Genomic DNA, 21288 nt, shown 5'->3' on the forward strand with positions numbered 1-21288 from the left:
TTCACACTTCACACTTGAAATGGTAATAGGTTTACCGTATGATTACTAACCTGGATTAGCGCATATAGCGCAGCTGCCAGCCTAAATTTAGTGCGAAATCTAGAGATTGCCGACAGTGGAGCACTCAAGTATTATCTCGTTACAAATAACTTCAAAACGAGGGAATAATATTTAAATAGATAAATTATGATTGCAGATTTTTAATATTATCTTTTCGGTGATACGTTTTTTCTGGGATAGCAACACTAAATCCGCGTCCATTGCAACTGCGCTGGCTTGTCAACTTGTCGTGATGGATGACGTCATTAATGCCTCCACGTGATCGAAACAAAATGGCCATCCATTAGGGTTGCATCAATGCAAATATGAGACAAAGCTGTACTCGCCGACCCTTGGACGTGGCCCCGGCTATATCTTTAACACATGTGCTTAACTGGAATCTGAAAATAAATAGATTGTGGTGTCACTCCCAAAAAAATGGTACAAGGGTCATCAATCCTTTACGCGTCTGCATCAAATATGTATACATAAGCGCGCAACAGCGACGCCGAACGAATCGCAACATGACACATTCTCAATATAACCCTCATAAAAAGGTCCGATAAAATATGGAGAGTAACGGATAGTGGGGAAAAACTATTACTCGGGTCTTAGAAGGAATGGATTCGGGGTCATCGCATTGTGTCATCTTCCATATCGAGGGGCCATCGTTCGTCAATGTAACATTCGGAGCCGTTAGGGCCCGCAAGATGGATAGGTCCGGAAAGGCCAGTGGGCCTCCGCACTGTTTGAGTAACGCCGGCAACGTTTACATTTGTAAATGGGTTTTAAACTGGAGTGCTCGCTTAACCGTCCCGTGCTCGATATATTTTTTCTGAGTCCTCGCAACGCCATATGCTCTTTGTACAAATGTTTCGCATTTAAATTTACATACATACGCAATTAGATTAATACCACAATGCGATACTAATTAATTAATTGTATCCTGCGCAAATATTTGTACTAAACCATAACAGCCGAGTTTATTATTAATAATGTTTGCTTGTGCGTTTAATTAAATTAATTACATAATACAAATCTTTCGTTCTAACTCTGGCCAAAAACACAATCATTGTGTGATGTGTAATAATTGTGCGCATAAATCAAAATGACATGTATTTAATCGCGGTTCTCTGCGAACCCTACCGGAAGAGGCTGAAGGGTACTGCCTCGTCTTTGTCGAGAAAAAACGTTAAGAAAAGCGACCCTCGCTAATGCACACAGTACTATATCTATTTGGGTACAAAGGGCTGTGAGTATGCTTGACCTCTGTACATATAGAATGGGTCACCCGGCGTTTGTGTTTGCGCGATTCTCGCGAGTAGCGCTTATGTGGAATTAGGTTATTTTATACTTTTAAAAGCATGAAGCCTAAAGTAATCCGCTTTGAAAAGTTGCTCCAAGGTCTCGGTTTATCTCGATTTTTGTTGTTTTTTAGATATACTGTTCAGTAGTTTAAATGATAAGTGGATACATATATTGACTTTTTTAACAACTTGATTTGCTGTTGCCGCCACAAGTTTATATTAATTCAGAGTATTATTAGCATTAAACCATACTATACCCATATCGGCAGTAATTAATCAAGCATTGAACACAGTGATCCGCTTAAAAATGAGACCGCAGTGTGACAGCGAACGCACCTGTCAACGTCACGTCAAATCCCACCGCGGCCGCCATTTTATATCGAAATGCAAATAACCTCACAAATCGAGGGTGTAACGCGATCCGTCCCGAGGCACCCCGGAACAGCTGATTTATTTCATACGCGATATGATTTTGCCGCAATTGAGAGCCCTCCGCTAGTCGCGGCAATATATTATATCGGTTGTTGCATCACATGGTGTAAGCCGTATAGAGCTTTTAGGTGAAGGGTTCATAACCAATTACGCAAAGAAAACGCATTTTTTATACGCAGTGTAATAATGACACTTGTCTGCGGCACAGGCGCGTGGATATCCACTCAGCCGGTGTCGAATGCCACTCAAGATTCAAGATGGCGGCTGCTGCAACGCGCGTTGACAAATGCGCATCGAGCGATGCTGCTGTCATTTATTTTAATATTTTTATGAACGGAGGACCAATAATTAGCCAACGGTGACGGCGGATTAAATTACGAATTGTAACTCCGTGTCACCGAGACCCCCATTTTACTAAAACCGGTAAAAACTCCTTTCTCAAAACCGACTTTTATGGATGACAATTTTAACATTAAACTGTTGCAGCCTCGTATATAATGTTTTTAAAGTACAATGGAACGTTGATAAAACTGAAAGCTTTCGAATTTTAGTGTTATATAATATAGCATTATTTTGCACATAAAATTCGACAGTGCATCACTAACTAGACACAGATGAGAACATACGAGTAGATATCGATACGTTGATACGGTACCAAGGGGATTATTGGAGGATAGTTATCTGGGTAAGAAACGTCCATCACTAGGGTAATTTGGATATATGCGAATCCCCTCTGGCCTGGTGTAATCGGGTAAGCTCAATGACCCGCGAGGGTGTGCGGCGGGCGGGGCGGGGGTAGGTGCGATCATCAATCTCTATCAGGGTATCGCCGTCGGCGATGCTCGCGCTTCCGTTCCTGAAAAAAGTGGCGACGAAAAATATGACCGCTTCCGTACTGGACATGTGACAGTGTGACGCGACTGAATACATTCCCATAACATATGCGTGGCTCCCCTTTAGACAAGGGGACTGTGGATTAAAGTTGACAAATATCTTTATGGAGTTTTGCGAAAGTTAAGAAAAATCTGTTTAATTTCAATACGTGGCAAGACGTAGCATCCTCTTTTGAGATCTCTATTAAAACATTTCAAGCAGTCATAATTCACGTTTATGACGTGAAATTGTTCTACATTACACGAATATAATTCCCCGGTAACGGCAGCGCGGTTGTTATCTTCAGCCATTGATTACGCGCATCAAATTACACAATCGTACACAAGCAATTACACAAAACATTAATTCACAACACCCAATCTCGTTTGTGAATCGTTCATTAGCGGAAAGGGGGATCGGTAGAAATGGAAACTTTTGACAAAAGTTAAGACGTAAACGGCAAATGAATCTGCATTATTCCAACACCCCACGCCGCCGGAGACGTCTCGACGCCCGCTCCTCAGATAAGACAATTAAATAACTATCTCGGCCCATTTATCTGTCGGAGTTTCGTTTTGTTTGTTTCTATTAAGCGTAATTAATGCCTTCGCGGACGGGTAAAGGTTAATGAAGTCGAGCCACCGCCGGTTATCGGACATCTGACGGGCTCAACTAGAATCAAATGTCCGCAGCCGCCGTCGATCCTATTGTGCGCGACTAATAAACATTCCTGGCTCGCGGACTCGGCCGAAGGACTCCAAGACAAAAGACGTGCCTTCGGCCACCTCCGCCATGCTCGTCTATAACGACCATGAGGTATGTCAACAATGCGCGTTTATCCACAAGCAACGCACTCATTCTGTTCTGTCGACTCTTCGCACCTCGTGTAATATCGTAAGGAATTTCCCAATTTCAACACCCTTCTAAACGGACGCGATGACACCTATGAATCTAAGTCGCACTCGGGATCTCGCGCCCGAAATCCATCGACGGGTATCAGTCACGGACGTAACTGCATTCTTCGGTAGACAGCTAATTTGGCCCCCCATTTACGTGTAAGTAGAACATCTATCATGGCGTCTCGGCATTTCTTCCAATTTACCGAGTACTCGTCTATCGAAAGATTCAATGAATGATAACGAGCCTAATAAATACGGAGTCAGCTCCCCAAATGGCTGTAATTAATTTAATGGATTTAGACAAAGAAATATGTACAATGAGATAGTGAGATTAATGATGGCGCTGCATATTGTTTCAAGCATTAGTTAGTAGATGTTGAATCGTGAAAATATTCAGCCGGGTGGTGTGCCGTGTAACCGGAGCGGCCGGGCCCGCTCTCGGACGCTTTATTTTTTCTCCATTTACTTGTAAACACTAATGAAGGCTCCCGAGCGAGCCTTCTAACGAGCTCTAACGTTGCACTTTCCGTTTATTATCAAGTCTGTAATCTAACATCCGAAGGTACTCCAACTACAGACCTCTGTATAGGACTCGGGTACAAATTAAAAGACCAAATTACTACTCCTCACTGAATCAACCTTAGAAATACACTGCTTCTAACACTATTTACGTAATTCTGTACCTAAATAAGTTTTCTTTATCAAGAACTAGTGTAAAGACGTCGAATTCTAATGACATAAATGTAAATTAATGTCTGAAAGTAACTTTAGTTAAGTAGTTCTGCGGATGTTTGCTAGACAATACATTAACATAACTGCCCATAAAAAGCCTTACTTCAGCCCCATCTAGAACTCCGAGAAGGGTTCCGTCTACTGGGTTGTTATATCACAAAATCAGCGCAACATAAATTAGTGGACAGGTCGCGTGACGGACCGACTTAGCAACATCGTCTCCTTATCGTCGTCCGGAAACCACCCGGCTAACCTCTCTGTACAACGTGACTAAAAAAACCAACCCTAAACTCTACTGCAAAGAAGTCAAATTCCCTAACCGCCGCCAACTATATTCTAAAACGAAACTTCCAATCTCGACTCTATTCATGGAACTGTACGGTCCAAATCCTATTTCAGACAATAGGAATAGTCAACAACAAATAAGGCAACATTGCCAGTATGTCAACATAAATAAAGCTGAGTGTCCTTTAACGAAGCAGACGTTGACGTCGGGACACTAATAAAGACCGTACGAGACAATGTCGACTCTAAAGCTTTTGTGTTAAAATTGAGATTAGTTAGGTTAGCAGAAGGGGTAGTAAATGAAGGTTCGCATTTAGCGGTCGTGGTAGTAGTGATATGGGTGGACTTCCTTTGTCTGGTAATCTTATCAGCATGGCAGCCGGCCGCCGCGTCTTGACATGATACATTGCCCGCGCTATACATTTACATTCGTCGCCGCCCGTACCAGCACGCACATGGAAACGCGCCATCAGGATTTAATCAAACAGTACGTGTCTAATATACATAAATCGTTATTTGTACAACTGTTTTACAAATTCGAACCAATGCGGGAAGTTAATCAATCAACTTTAATAGAATGAACCGTCTATGTACCGTAGAGATAAGCTTATGTATACAGCATTGGGCTCCGGCCAACCGTGAGCCATCGATTAAAATGTACGCGTAATGTCATTACGCAAGCCCATTCCACTTGTAGCAGGGAGATAGCGGCGGCCTTCCTTTCCCAAACTGCTGAATTTCGTTAATGCTCCGAATTTTTCGATAATGCTTGCTAAACCTTCCGATATCGAAAACGTAAAGGAAATTATAAGAAAGCCCAATTCTTCAAAGCCGTAATAATAAAAAATACGCTTTCAAAGCGAATCTATTGAATACCTCGAGTACTTTTATTTTATATATTGCATAATGGACGGTATCTCTCGGAAGACAGTTCCCGAGCATCAGAATGTAAGATCCACAAAAGCCCTCGTGCTCGATCCCTTTGCAATCGCAAAACTTTGAATACACCTCTTTCGACTATCGAAAAGTTCCCGATAATGGATTTGTTCGAGCACTCGATTGTTCAACGATGAATGGGTACTAATTAAAACGAAGTCACGACGACGCCGGACCAAGTTCCCGATTGTTTCCCAACTATAAATCGCAGCGCCGATCTCTCATATAAATATTGCACGGGTCCAACTTTGGTGCTAAATTTAAAATCGAAATTGGGGAATTCGACGTCATCGAGAACGTATGGCTTAAGTGTTTTTACCACACAACTATTATATGCCGGTATCCACATACCTACATATGTCTTCGATATTAATCTGCGTAAATAAGGATTCTCGTGTATGTTTGTTCTCAATTCCAGTTAGGATCAAGATTAAGGGGTAAATTCTAAATTGCTTCGGGAATGTTCGTGTAACGAGTTTAAGATTGTGAGCACGTGTTGCCGCCGCGTCTCTTGCCTTCAGAGATTGCCCAAATGTATCTCGTTTCTATCGGTGTGCGTCTTACACGTGAATTGCTTTACGTCCCATACATCAACGTCGCAGGTTATGAAACTACCTGGCGAGAGATATGTACTAGACAGTTGGTGCCATGCTGCCAACATGTGCGCCTAAATTATTACTTTCACGTGTCATACGTAAAAGTTAAGTAAACTTCGATCGATGAGCTTAAACAAATAGTAAAAATCCTGAATGTTAATCTTAGCAGGCATAATGGACGGGGAATTAACCTCTCCGGCGAAGCTTACTGGCGGGTAAACCGCAGTTACTCTATTACGAGTCGGTCTATTTCTTTTCCGTTTCCAATAAGAAATCACGTTTGTTCGGGCCGAGCTCGGCCGCAAATGAGCCGAAACACACCCCCTTTATCTTCCAATAAGTAAGCGAGCTTTGGATTTCTTCGGAAGAAAATACGGATCCTAAACGGAAAATAGGAGATCGGATGCCAGATGGCTCGAAAAATATAAAAATAAACGAACCGGAATATGGATAGTGGCCTCTATCTGATTGTTATTCAGTTTTATGCATAGTGTAGTCTCAATAAATAATATGGGATAGTAAAAGCGAGCGCCGAAAAGTCTGGCATGGTTGTAAAAAATACCGAATTCCTTACGTAAACAAACTCAAAAAGGACCAATCAGGACGTTGTATGTGGTAGGCAATTTTGGCAAAAGTAAAAAGAGAAAAAAAGTGAGTTTGTTCCGGGTGCGCAACGACAAATCCCATGACGGCATTCAAAATCGCGTTCCCTTTTTAAAGTTGAGACGATTCGCGTAACGAGTGTCGAATTCTCCGACCCGGTGGGCCCCTCCAGTAGACGAAGTGCCCCCGGAGGTGCCTCGGTAATTACCAACCATTACAGACAAAGGACACGACTCGTCCGATTACCATAATTCCCAGGCCCCGAGACGGGATATAAATGGGCCACATTTTGTAGTAGCACGACGACTGACGTGTGTATTAATGACTATGCTTGTCCTCCTAAATTAGGTAAGGGATTTGGTGATTTAGTTTTTTCATTGGCTGTGGTGGCGAGATGGGATGGATCGACCGTTCGGTGCGCTCGACTTGGCGCATTTGTCCTTAAACATTGGCCCTCATAACAGATTACCGCATTTAGAGGACGATTAGTATTACTTGTAAAGTCTTCCAAGATGCATTGTGGAAAACCCTGTGATTATATTACATAAGATTGCTTGGTTTTATTACTGATACTTCAAATTAGAGAAGCTTTAATATTTAAGTGTTTTAAATTCAAATTAAAAAAGAAGAGCTTCTTCTATTCGATAATTCTTTACCTTAAAAATTATAAATAGCCACAAATCATTTGTTACGTGCTATAAATAGCCACTATTCCCAATAGGTACTGCAATTAATAGTGCGCTTTATGAAAGTTCAATGAAACTCATTAATCTCTAATTGCTAAGAAAAGAATCGTATCAAAGGGCGAGACCACAAAAGGCGGCTGACGATATTGTCGGGAACTTCACCATTTTCATTTTGGTAGTGATCGAGAGGGTGGGGGAGATCGATCGCGAAAAAAACAACACAAAAACCCTTTTAAAATTAATTGAGTTTTCTTGCGGCTACATCGGGTGGTACAATAAATTAATTAACGCTCGAAGGAATCCTTAAAATTCGTAGAGGATCAAAAGTTGGATGTTATGGCGGGCCGATAAGAGGCGTCGGGGGCGCGGGGCACAGATAATACTTCGATTTTCCATTAGCTTATATTAGCGATGGGAGAGTCCGCCGCGCCCCGCGGTTAGACCAATAGCTCCCGATCTAATATATTTTCCTTATAAAGAACCGCCGAAACACGCGATCTTTGATCCATTTGCATGAGCCTATCCACGGTTATTTGTTTACGAGCCATTACGGTGAGCAATATTCGCCCCTAATTGAATTTCAACTTGTAAATTTTCGTGGATGGAATTAATTAAATTTTTCCCGGTGCTAATGCCTCCACCACGACCGCTGGAGCATGCTGATTAATTTTGTAAAAGCCTTTAACTTTACAAAATGGCATTTGATAACAGATTATAGGTAATAATGAAGGCCAAGTTTTGCTTACTACATTTTTCCGATTTTCTACTATTTTTCAGAGGATTTTGAACTCGTAACCTTTTTGCTTTGTCTTATGAAACTACCACGGTATCTGTTATTTTTATTGACGAAGCAAAACTCCCACAGGCGTCCAAGATAGAGCCTGGGCTTTATTTATCGTAACTTTTAAAAGGGTTGTTTTATTTAACAGCAATAAACCTGCAAGTGCTTGAATTTTTTCTTCCGTTTGTTCCGATTCTTGTTATTGTTGGAGCCTTATTTTTGTGTAGGAAAGTTTTCAACGACTTTCGGCGTAAGCAATGTTTGATTGCATTGACTTTGTTAAACTTGAGTCATATATACGAAGTATGATAATAATTTTTATTAAGAACGAAGAAAGAACATCGAATATAAAGCATTGAATATCGATAATTTGCTTTCAATTAAACCCTAATTTGAGTCAACTCTTTTGTTTTCAAACTTAGTGTCGGTGAATACCATATTCATATATTGTCTTTCTTTGGCAGGGTGTCTCTTGGAAGGGTCTCGTCTCCCGCCCGATGTCCCCCCTCGCAACCCGACCATGTCACGGCTGAACGGTCGCATCACCGGCAACCCAGCGGACCTGGGCGACTTCGAGCCCTCGTGCCTCGTGCGCACGCCTTCTGGCAACTTCTACGTGCCTTCAGGTGAATGTTAGAACCTTTTTCAATGTTTTTTATTAGACTAAGTACACTTACACACCACATAAACAACAAAATCACCACTTTGGACCAAATCATTCTTATCCCACACTTTTAATATTATATAACGCTACCTTTATTATTTTTTCAAAGCTATAAGTATATCTAGAAATTCAATATAAGAGGCTCAAATATACGCCTCCGCTGAATACACATATTTTGTGACCTTTAAAACATTTTATTGAACAAACAAAAATTCAATACAATCTTCCCTAAAGAATTTAAAAGAAAACATGACATTTACGTTGTAAGATGAAAATATTACGTTACTAATCGAATTCTAATTTCAGGGGATATTCAAAAGAATCCGTCTATGGACTACAAGTCGAATTCTTCATGTAGTAGTCCTGGCAAACCAGAGAAGAGCACGTTAGAAAGAATGGAGCGGTCAGACCGGCCACATCCGACATTCGGTACCCCAGTTCCAGTCCTCCCGGTCAGGAACAACCTTCGATCTTCGAACTTTCCCTCAGCCGGTTCACGGTTTCACTTTCGAAAAGGCCTCTCGTCGAGGTGCTCTTGGAAGTGCACCGCTATTGTATTTATAATACTCTTCGTTGTATTGTTAGCCATCGCGTCTTATATGACAGGTGAGTCTGCTATCGCTGATTACTGATTTCTACTCAATAATATTGTACATACATACTTTCCCCAAATCAAACAAAACACGAACAAATCCCCTGCCACTTTTGGATTTACAGTAAACATACAACTTCTAAGAGGCTCATTTCTTGAACCTTACATAATGAGATTATAAACTGTGTGTAACTTTTGAACAACAACATTATCATAATGTAACATTCCCATTTGAACATAAGTTGATGTTCCTTATTCTAATTACATTTAATTGTCCACAGCGTCATATTTTGTTAACTGGACTTATCAAAACCCCAAATCGTGTACAGTAGTCGTCGGTGAACCGCCAGAAGTGTTCCCGGCGTCAAAAGCAACTTCACTAGAATTCGCCAACAAAACTATGGCGAGGCCGCATCAAAGCTTGCCAACCATAGGCACAGGTAAAACGGAACATCACTCCCGTCATCGTAGAAGTGTAGATGTAGTAGATCGGCATGCTTCTTCTTTACCACCATCTGTTTCTTCTGAAGATTCTTCCACCGCTGTAAATATGCATGATATAACCAAACCTTCTGTGAACACTATTAGCTTAGTGCATGGTGTGGCAGAAGAAACCATCACTCAGCGGGACGAAGAAAACATCGAGGGTTCTAACAATGCTTTTGTGTCTAGCAATAATGATGATGTGTCGATTAATACTGGTGATCTAACAAATAGCGTCGAGACGGGTACAAGTAACAAAACCCCATTGTCTCCAACAAATGTTGCTTCAACAACTACTGAACAAATCATAGTGCCAATAGTCGAACCTACTACTTTGACTAGCACCGTTGCTGAAATAACTACTAAAGAAAATAATTACGTTAGCAGCGAGAATAATCCAATACTTATTAAAAAACATGAAACTAACGTTGACCATTCGCTTCAAGTCGATGACAAAGACAAAAGCCAAATAAAAACTGAAATAAATGATATAGCTTATGAGCCTGAAGATATGCAAGGTGATTCATCCACCTTTATCCGTTCGTATGGTTTCCAAAAACTTCAGTTTTCTAAAATTCAAGACCAATTGGAAAAAATTAAAGAAGTGCTGCATATTTATACTAATGACTCAACTGATGTGGATAACGATTTACAAAAGTTCCGTTACGAGAGTGAAAGTAGTGGTACTAAACACGTCTTACAGACAAGCACACCCAAAGCTGTTACAACCGAGACAGTAACAGCTACTGAAACGGCAATAACAACTGAAGTAACAACGCTGTCACCTTTACCTAGCTCTACGGAATCTATAACAACCGAAAATATTAAAACAAATGAGTATACAACAGAATCAACCGCACATACCACTGTAAATAAATACACCACGCACAATGAGCATGTTATAAATACAAGGCCGTCACTAAATGTTACTAATAAAATAATTACTTCAAGCACTACTACTGAAACAAGTGCTGACGAAACTCCCACTGTCAATACTGGTGATACTAAAATACCTGACGTGACTAATCCTAAACATGTGTTGATTAACCTGACAATTTCTGCGGACGATGCTGAAAGCTCAGCATTTAAGCAGCTTTATTCTCTAACATTAACTGTTCCTACAATTGGAGATACGAATGAAATACCAACAGTCAAAATTACTCCAATGGATTCAGAACCTACCCAAGCTTCTCATTTTAATAGACCTGTTACTCTAGAAGGGTCAACGAAAATCAACAAGCCCACAAGTGCTGATAGCGAGAATGGAGGAAGCTGTGAATGTTCGTGTCCAGCTTGCATAACCAATGCCACTGATGATTTCTATGACGAGTCTGCTGACAATGGAGCGACGACAGCGTCTACATATTTTGATTCATCCACTGTAGCTGATCAAATTTCCAGTACTGGAAATTCTGACCTAATAGAATCTACAACTGAAGATTTGAGCAAATTGACAGGTTCAACAGAGGCAGAAACAGTATCTACTGACACCTCGATAGATACGAGTACTGATATATCGACTCAAAATGAAAATATTTCTACAACTGACAGCTACATGGTCTCAGAGACCACGACAGAAATAACAACTGAAACTGACACAATTTCTACGACTGAAACACCAACAAAATGCGTTTGCCCAAAAGTTCAGCCTCCACCCATTCTTATATTGGAAGGTGAGGTTGACCTTCAATAAAGTCAGAGATAACTTACTAACGGTCACCAAATCCATCACCGCTTAGGGTTCTGTGAACAAATACAACTGTGTCTAACATACTAACAAGCATGTTCATCACTGGTCGCAAGGTTCTTAATATTATTTGGCATAAGGCATCATATTTGCAGTTGCATGAGCTTTAATAACGAAATGGGTAGTACATAGTGGTAGTAGTTTAGTAGATAAGTATTCTTTAACAGTGCATACGAAAATTCATCACATTATCGCATGTCATAATATTGTGAAACATATGTACCAAAACTAACGTCGTAAAATTTTATAGGTGCACGAACGTTTCCCGCGCAAACATTTCCACCAGACGGAACGACGTTCAAACAAATTATTTTAGGTGAAAAATTATCAAAAGAAATCCCTCCATATAGTTACTGGAATATGCAGTTTTATCAAACTCAAGCCAGTTACGTGAAGTTCGACTACATGATACCCCGAGGTGCTTCCATAGGCGTGTACGCGAGAAGAAACGCTCTACCTACACATACGCAATATCATATCTTGGAAGTACTCAGCGGTTTCAAGGCGAGAACAACGAGAACTTCACATGTAAGCTTTAACCTTTCATAGAATATGCCTGAATGCTTTATATGTAGAAAAGGGTAAGGAATACACTTTAACATAGAAATATCATTTGCAGCCCTCGATCAAGAAAGAAGTAACACACTACATGGAGCAAGGCCATTGGTTCTTATCTTTATACAATGACGACGGCGACCCACAGGAGATCACGTTCATAGCAATGATCGCTGATGAAATGACGCACAACTGTCCTAACGGCTGCTCTGGAAAAGGGGAATGTCTGATGGGCCATTGTCAGTGCCAGGCCGGTTTTGGAGGTGATGACTGCAGCAAAAGTAAGTAACATATCACTTAGTAACTTTATTTTCTTAATGAACTTGGTATAAAAAATCTATCATTGAAATATTTTTAAGGCGTGTGTCCAGTACTATGCAGTCAACGAGGAGAATATATCAATGGCGAATGTCAGTGCAATCCTGGATGGAAAGGCAAAGAATGTTCTCTACGGCATGACGAATGTGAGGTCCCTGATTGCAATGGTCACGGCCACTGTGTCAATGGCAAATGCTCTTGTGTCAGAGGCTACAAAGGCAAGTTTTGCGCTGATATTGACTGCCCTCATCCAACTTGTTCCGGCCATGGATTCTGCATCGAAGGCTCGTGTATTTGCAAGAAGGGCTGGAAAGGCATTGACTGTGCAACAATGGATAAGGATGCTTTGCAATGTCTTCCGGACTGCTCTGGACATGGCACATTCGATGTTGACACCCAAACCTGTTCTTGTCACGCTCGTTGGTCTGGTGATGACTGTTCCAAAGGTAAATAAATATCCTCAATTTAAGCATAACAAATTGTGTTGTGTCCATCACTGAATTGTACATTAATTTGTTACTTTCATATTTACAGAGATCTGTGATCTTGATTGTGGTCTACACGGAAGATGTGTCGGCGAATCTTGTGTATGCGATCCCGGTTGGACTGGCGAGTTCTGTACCTCTAAGCTATGTGACGCCCGCTGCAGTGACCACGGTCAATGTAAAAATGGCACTTGTCTCTGCGTGTCTGGTTGGAACGGTCGGCATTGCACACTGGAAGGTTGTCCGCGGGGATGCGCCGGACACGGGCAGTGTAAGGTCGCCAATGATGGCCAGTGGTCCTGCAAATGTTTCGATGGATGGGACGGTCCGGATTGTACGACGCTCAAAGAACAGATCTGTGATGATTCAAAGGATAATGACAAAGGTTCGTGCCGACTGCATATAAATACAGGATTGATGGTAAAATTTAATTTAATTAGTAAGATATGAATTATGTGTTAATGTATTCTGTTTAGATGGCCTCGTGGATTGCGAGGATCCTGAGTGCTGCCTCAACCCTATCTGCAAAGGCAGTCAGCTCTGCGTCTCTTCACCGAAGCCTACTGATATTCTCCTTAGGAAGCAACCTCCAGCCATCACTGCATCTTTCTTCGAACGGATGAAATTCATCATAGACGAAGGTAGTCTCCAAAACTACGCAAAGCAGGAAAACTTCAACGAAAGGTGAGTGCCTAAATGTTCGGTGTTATTCGTTAGGGTTAAGCGTTAAATAATAACTAGCTAATATTTACTTTGTCGACTAATCCTAAGTCGACAAACGCCGTATAAATATTTGTTATATAAGATACGCAATGTTGTGCCCCAGTCGATCCCAATGTTTTATTTACATTATAAGAGTGTACCACAATGCTTTCTTTCTTTTCTTACACTTATATGGAACAAATTGTATGTATTTGTAACAATATTGAAGTAACAAACTCTAGAAGATCGACGTCTGCATGTGATACACGTATACTAACGTCGCTGATACTAACGTTTCCGAGCTTCCTTGTTTCTAAATTAATATAATTATACACAATATAATACTTACTCATTCTGTCATTTCTCTCGGTTTTTCTAACGCTGCGCAGTATGTTTTGGAACCACTTCAACTCGAGGTAAGACTTGTGAATCGAACGTAGGATAGTGTTTGTTAAATTTAGATTTATCTGCGAGTTTATATTATATCCAACATTATATTAATATATATTTAATTGGCGACATATATTGTACTTATTATACGTATCTATGTCATGCATGTTGTGCTACTTTAGTGTTAGCTACCTACTATTGTGTCCTGTGAATTTGTGTTCGCTTATTATTTAAATGTTTATAATAAAATTATTCTCATGTATGGTCAACTATTGGAAGGGAATTTTATTAACTCTAGTACAAGGTGGTATATTGATAGCGACATATTTTTTAAAAACTAGATTTGTGCTTCATTTGAAATTTTCATCTTGGAAACAATTTTGATCGGAACGAAATTCATTCTAAACAACCTACTTAGTCCCTTAGCTTAGTCACCATTAATTAATAGATGACGTAGATTACTCACTTATAAAATATTATTCACAAGCCCCATATTTCATAGATGTCCTTCACAAATAGAAACTAGAAAATTCCTCCTGAGTAGACCAATGACCATGATTGGCCAATAAACACACGCATTGGTAAAGTCCTCAAATATTGGTCGACTTAATACTAATGAATACATCGCCCAAATTTTCAGTCGTTCAGCGGTTGTCCGAGGTCGTGTGGTCACATTACTTGGGACTGGTCTCGTTGGCGTCAGGGTATCCACCGATACGCCGCTGGAAGGTTTCACGCTGACCAGAGAAGACGGCTGGTTTGATCTCCTAGTAAATGGAGGTGGAGCTGTCACGTTGAACTTTGGAAGGGCGCCGTTTAAACGAGCTACGAAGGTTGTCTACGTGCCTTGGAACGAGGTAATTATGTTCCTAAGCTGGTGTGAGCATTTTGATAAAATCTTCTTTGCCATTAATATTTTTTTTAAGTCTGAAACACTCCTAAAATAAAGTTAAATTCAGCTTACTTTATAGCAATGCATTTGCTAATTCGAAATCGAATTCGTAAACCTGACCTCACTTCTAGGCATGCTTAATACAGTCTTTAATAGTTCAAACAACATTCAAGTTAACTCCATACGGGGTTATTTAGTTTTTCCTCAGGCAGAACATGCAAACCAGCCATTAACCGTAAGGACGTTAAAAATTTTATAACTCTATTATTTTTCTTAAAACTTAATTTTAAACACGGTTTGCCTTGCAGCGGTTCAATTCCAATATATTACTCGTTATACCTATGTTCAGACATTCATAAATGGATGCATTATTTAACAATTAACTATGATTCACGGTTTATGCTTTCGTTTTCTTTTCTCTTAACGAATGCCATCAACTCCATTTATTTAAACAAAATCATCAGAAAATGTTTTTTTCTCACCTGTCATGTGCTTAAACCATCTTTATTCATTTGTTTTCAGGTTGTGATTATTGACACTGTCTTAATGACGACTATGGATGAAAAGATTAACATGGGCCCTCCGCAAGCATGTCTTGCTCATGATTACGATACTATGAAGCCTGTAGTACTGGCTACATGGAAGCATGGATTCCAAGGAGCTTGTCCTGACAAAAGTGCTATATTAGCCGAATCTCAGGTATGAATTCAAACAGTGAGTTTGAGCTCGAGTCCAAAATTTCCTATTACTGATATGAACATTTTGCTAATAAAATTATGCAATTTCCAGGTGATCCAAGAAAGCCTCGAAATCCCTGGAACAGGGCTGCACCTAGTATATCACAGTTCTAGAGCAGCTGGTTATCTTTCAACCATACAACTGCAGCTTACCCCTGAGAAAATTCCATCGACGTTAGCACTCATCCATCTTAGGATAACAATTGAAGGCATACTGTTCAAGAAGACATTCGAAGCTGATCCAGTCATCAAATTCACGTATCCATGGAATCGCCTCAATGTTTACAAACAGCGAGTATACGGAGTCACCACAGCTTTAGTCAAAGTTGGATATCAGTACACAGATTGTAAGGATGTCATCTGGAATGTGCAAACTACTAAACTGAGTGGACAAGATATGAGTATATCTGACGTTGGAGGCTGGAACTTGGATATCCATCACAGATACAACTTCCATGAAGGTAAATTCTCTTTTTAAGTTACATGCGTGAAACGTTTGGATAACTTACCCAAGTGTTATTTTAGAACCCTTTACCACAGCTTGGGGTTTAAAGCGTCTCGTTTGGAGCTTAAGTATATCTAACCGTTTTGCAGCCATAAGTACAAAGCCATGTAATCTGTTAAGTGGTTCAGTATATTTGACCTCTTCAGTGACAGCGCTCGATCACGTTGAATGACACGCAATGCGCAGTGTTTATAATAATATGAAGATGATTTACTAAGTTGTATCTTCAAATAAATGAGATGCCTATTTTATGTCATAGATGACACAAAATATTTAATGAATGGGCTCATTACAATGTTATTAAATAATTTTCAGGAATCCTCCAAAAGGGAGATGGAACAAACGTCTACCTGAAACACAAGCCTCGTGTGATCATCACGACAATGGGTGACGGTCGTCAACGTGAACTGGAATGTGGAGACGAATGCACCGGGGTGGCTTCCAGACAACGGCTTTTAGCACCAGTAGCCTTGGCCGCCGCTCCTGATGGATCCATCTTTGTGGGAGACTTCAATCTTGTTCGGAAGATCAGTCCGGACGGGACTGTGCGAACAGTGGTCAAGTTGAAGTAAGTTTTATTATTGAAAAAATATGCAAATACATTTCCCGCTCAATGTATTCTTTTAAAAACACATATCCTTCAATACAATTAATGTTTCACGTTATGTTAAATATCTACGAATGTATTACATAAAACTTACAGTTGCTTGTTATCTTTTCAGTGCCACTCGAGTCTCCTACCGGTACCACATGGCTCTATCACCTCTAGACGGCAACTTATATATATCAGACCCAGAATCTCATCAAATCATAAGGGTGCGCAATACAGAGGACTTCAGCGACCCCGAACACAATTGGGAGACAGTTGTCGGCTCTGGAGAAAGATGTCTTCCAGGTGACGAAGCCCATTGTGGAGATGGAGCATTGGCTAGAGATGCCAAGCTTGCCTACCCTAAAGGAGTCGCGGTTTCCATCGACAACATTGTCTACTTCGCTGACGGTACAAACATCAGAATGGTTGACAGAGACGGCATCATAACAACGATCATTGGCAATCACATGCATAGAGCTCACTGGAAACCCATTCCTTGTGAAGGTACACTAAGCGTAGAAGAAGTTCACCTACGTTGGCCTACTGAACTAGCAATCAACCCATTAGACAACAGCCTCCACATCATTGACGATCACATGATTTTACAAATGGCCCCTGACGGTCGAGTGAAAGTAATTGCTGGAAGACCTCTGCATTGTCCATCACCCATGACCGGAATTGATGTTGAATTGGCAACTTATGCCACATTGGTTATGCCGCAAAGTATAGCTTTCGGTTCAGCGGGCGATCTTTACGTAGCTGAAAGTGATTCACAAAGAATAAACAGAGTTCGTCTTATAACAACTGATGGTAAGATTTCACTGTACGCTGGTGCTGAATCGAAATGCAACTGCTTAGAGAGAGGATGTGACTGCTTCGAAGCTGACCATTACTTGGCCTCCAACTCCAAGTTTAACACAATCTCAGCTGTCATAGTCAGTCCCGATGGTATCGTGCATATAGCAGATCAAGCCAACTACAGAATCAGATCAGTAATGGCAAGTATACCGGATGCGAGTGGAGCGAGGGAATACGAAATATATTCACCTGATACACAAGAGATCTACATCTTTAACAGATTTGGTCAGCACGTAACTAGTAAGAATATCTTGACTGGCGAGAACAACTACGTATTTACCTACACTGTAAACACAAGCAATGGCAAACTCAGCACCGTTACAGACGCAGCTGGCAATAAAGTGTTCTTACTCAGAGACTACTCCACCTCAGTCAACTCTATTGAAAATACAAAGGGACAGAAATGTAGGCTGAAAATGTCGAGGATGAAGATGCTACAAGAACTAAGGACTCCAGACAATTTCAATGTTACTTTCGATTACTACGGCCCAAGCGGATTGCTCAAATCTAAGTACGACAGCACAGGAAGAAGTTACGTCTACAAGTACGATGAATTCGGACGTTTGACATCAGCTGTGACGCCTACTGGCCGAATCATCAATCTAAACTTCGACCTAAGTATCAAAGGAGCCACAGTTCGCATCACAGAAAATAATAAGAAGCCTATTTCGATCTTGATAAAGGGATCTTCAGTAAATACTCGTACTGGTGAGGCAGAGCAAAAGACTATAATTTCATCGGACAGTAGTATTTCATCCAGTATGCCATGGGGTCATGTAATATCTACAGACACTGTTCCGTACACAATATTGGCTGAAGTTGATCCCATTTTAGGTGAAAGCTTCCCTATCCCTGCGAAACAGCGAACCGAAGTCGGTGGTGACTTGGCAAATAGATTTGAATGGCGATACTTCTTGCGAAAACTCCTTAATAGAGCTAGAAATGGCAAATCTATCGCACAAGTGGGACGGAAACTAAGGATAAATGGTGAAAACTTACTCACTCTAGAATACGATAGAGAGTCATCAACAATAGCAGTGTTCATGGATGATAAGGTAGAACTCCTGAACGTAACTTATGACAGAACTGCAAGACCTGTAAGGTTTGGACCGAGCAGTGGTATATTTGCAGAAGTTGTGCTTGATTATGACAGATTTAACAGATTGACTAAATGGAGTTGGGGTGATCTGAATGAAACTTATGGTTTCGATCGAGCTGGTAGACTAAACGAAATAAGGTATGGCGATGGATCATCGTTAGCATACTCCTTTAGGGATATGTTCACCTCTCTACCACTAAAAGTAACAACACCTAGAGGTAGTGATTATCTACTGGATTACGACGATTCAGGAGCTCTACAAAACCTAACCACTCCACGAGGTCACATTCATACGTTTGCCCTTATGACATCTCTGGGCTATTTCAAGTACCAATACTTCTCCCCAATGAATAGGCATCCTTACGAAATCTTATACAATGATGATGGCAACATTCTATCTAAGATTTTCCCACATCAATCTGGTAAAATTGTTTACGTATATGATAACAGCGGAAAGTTAGAGATGATATTAGCAGGGGCATCTGCTATTCGCTATGTTTACCACGAAAATACACATCTTGTTAAAAACGTAGAAATATCGGACTCTGATTACGAACTAAGGCAAGATTACAAATATCACGCTGGCATCCTAAAAGACCAAAAGATGAAATTCAGTCCCAAGAGCAATCTGAACAACGCTCATTTCAAATATCAATACGACGGCAATGCTCGGCTTTCTACAATTGATGTGAATATCAATAGCAAGGAAATGCCACAGCTGAGAATGAAGTACAATCAAAACTTGGGCATTCTTGAAGCACTCAGCGATTTGAGAATTTACAGAAACACATTCAATAGATCGGTGATGCAAGACACAAGCAAACAATACTTCACGATTACAGATTACGACGACCGGGGTAGAGTGAAGACCATCTTAATAAATATCAAAGCTTTCGATGTTTTCCGTCTTGAAGTAGAATATGACTCAAGAAACAGAATAAAATCGAAGAAGGTTATGATTGGCGATACTTCATCGAACGAACGAATCAGTTACAACTATGACGGTCATTTGATGGAAGTAGTAGGATCTGAGGATGACTGGAAATACGTTTACGATGAGAATGGCAACGTGATTGGAGTTATTGAACACGGAGAAAAACGTTACCTCGGCTATGACATTGGTGATAGGGTTGTACAATACAGCGACATTGAATACAGCAGCTACGATGGCCGAGGTTTTGTCATAAGACGCGGAGAACAAAAATACAGGTACAACTCCCGAGGTCAATTCGTGCATGCCTCCGAAAGGGACAAGTTCCAAATGTGGTATTACTACGATGACAGGAATAGATTGGTAGCATGGAAAGACGACAAGAGCAACGTCACACAATTCTTCTATGCCAACCCGCAAACCCCGAATCTAGTAACGCATGTCCACTTCCCGAAATCTGGCAAAACTGTCCGATATCTATATGATCAGAGAGATTTCTTAACGTGCATTGAAACAGAAGACCAACGATTCTATGTTGCTACTGATCAAAACGGCTCTCCGCTGGTAGTATTTGATGTAAATGGAGAAATCGTAAAGGAAATTAAGCGAAGTCCGTTCGGCAAAATCGTTAAAGACACAAATCCTGAATTCTATGTGCCTGTGGACTTCCAAGGAGGCATTTACGATTATTATACCAATCTGATCTACTTAGACGCTCGGTTATACGATCCTGTAGTTGGTCAGTGGATGACACCGAGCTGGGAACATCTCGCGAGTAAACTTCATCTGCCTACAGACATCTTCATTTACCGATTCAAGAACAACGACCCAATCAACAGAAATCAGAACACTCCTTACATGACGGACCTGAGCAGTTGGCTTCAGTTGTATGGATATGACCTCAACAAGATGATGGGATCAAGATACATCACGAATATGATCTTCCAACCTAAGGTAGAACTGACTGCGCCTAGACTGACACCTGATTTCGAAGTTTTGTCTGGACTTCAGTGTATCATTGAAAAGGTATGTACCCTAATTGACCTATTTTTATTGCAAAATATAAGTTTAAAAGTAATGAAGATTCTAAACTATGTCGTTATCTTCTAGATAAGCCACAAATTAGCAGACATGAACTTTGTCCCAACTCCACTACTGAAAATGGAACCAATAACCAGAAACCTGCTGCCACGAGTATCATATAAGCGCGGAGTATTCGGCGAAGGAGTTCTTATATCAAGGGTGGACGGCAAAGCGCTGATCAGTGTGGTCGATGGAGCAAACAACGTTGTTGAAGACGTGATAACAACTGTATTCAATAACTCCTATTTCCTAGATGTGCACTTCAACATCCACGATCAGGATGTTTTCTACTTCGTAAAGGACAACACGCTAAAAATCAGAGATGACTTGGAAGAACTTAGGAGGCTATCTGGCAAATTCAATGTCTCACAAGACGAAACGAATGATCAAGGATTAGAGGTAAGTTTCCATTATATCCCTTGTTTATTGTTGTCGTGAAAAATAAACAAGCGCAAGCTAGTATCATAGGAACACAATTTTGATACT

At 40.6% G+C, this 21288-nt stretch overlaps 1 protein-coding gene across 5 annotated transcripts in view; it reads left to right on the forward strand.

The window, feature by feature from the left end:
- Nucleotides 1-21288, forward strand: part of LOC124632192 (teneurin-m) — a 202197-nt gene that overhangs the window by 177884 nt on the left and 3025 nt on the right. Inside the window, exons 5-18 of one of the 5 annotated variants that reach the window (XM_047166898.1) lie at nucleotides 8634-8801; nucleotides 9140-9439; nucleotides 9707-11581; nucleotides 11906-12183; nucleotides 12260-12491; nucleotides 12570-12974; nucleotides 13063-13398; nucleotides 13490-13697; nucleotides 14746-14962; nucleotides 15520-15696; nucleotides 15787-16195; nucleotides 16555-16807; nucleotides 16962-20745; nucleotides 20830-21201. In XM_047166898.1, the coding sequence (XP_047022854.1) occupies nucleotides 8634-8801; nucleotides 9140-9439; nucleotides 9707-11581; nucleotides 11906-12183; nucleotides 12260-12491; nucleotides 12570-12974; nucleotides 13063-13398; nucleotides 13490-13697; nucleotides 14746-14962; nucleotides 15520-15696; nucleotides 15787-16195; nucleotides 16555-16807; nucleotides 16962-20745; nucleotides 20830-21201 (9014 nt within the window). The remainder of the gene's footprint in view (nucleotides 1-8633; nucleotides 8802-9139; nucleotides 9440-9706; nucleotides 11582-11905; nucleotides 12184-12259; nucleotides 12492-12569; nucleotides 12975-13062; nucleotides 13399-13489; nucleotides 13698-14745; nucleotides 14963-15519; nucleotides 15697-15786; nucleotides 16196-16554; nucleotides 16808-16961; nucleotides 20746-20829; nucleotides 21202-21288) is intronic. The other 4 variants (XM_047166900.1, XM_047166901.1, XM_047166899.1 and 1 more) reach the window with 4 other exon arrangements.

The sequence above is a fragment of the Helicoverpa zea genome, chromosome 8 (genome assembly GCF_022581195.2).
Source record: "Helicoverpa zea isolate HzStark_Cry1AcR chromosome 8, ilHelZeax1.1, whole genome shotgun sequence".
NCBI classification, from domain to species: Eukaryota; Metazoa; Arthropoda; class Insecta; order Lepidoptera; family Noctuidae; genus Helicoverpa; species Helicoverpa zea.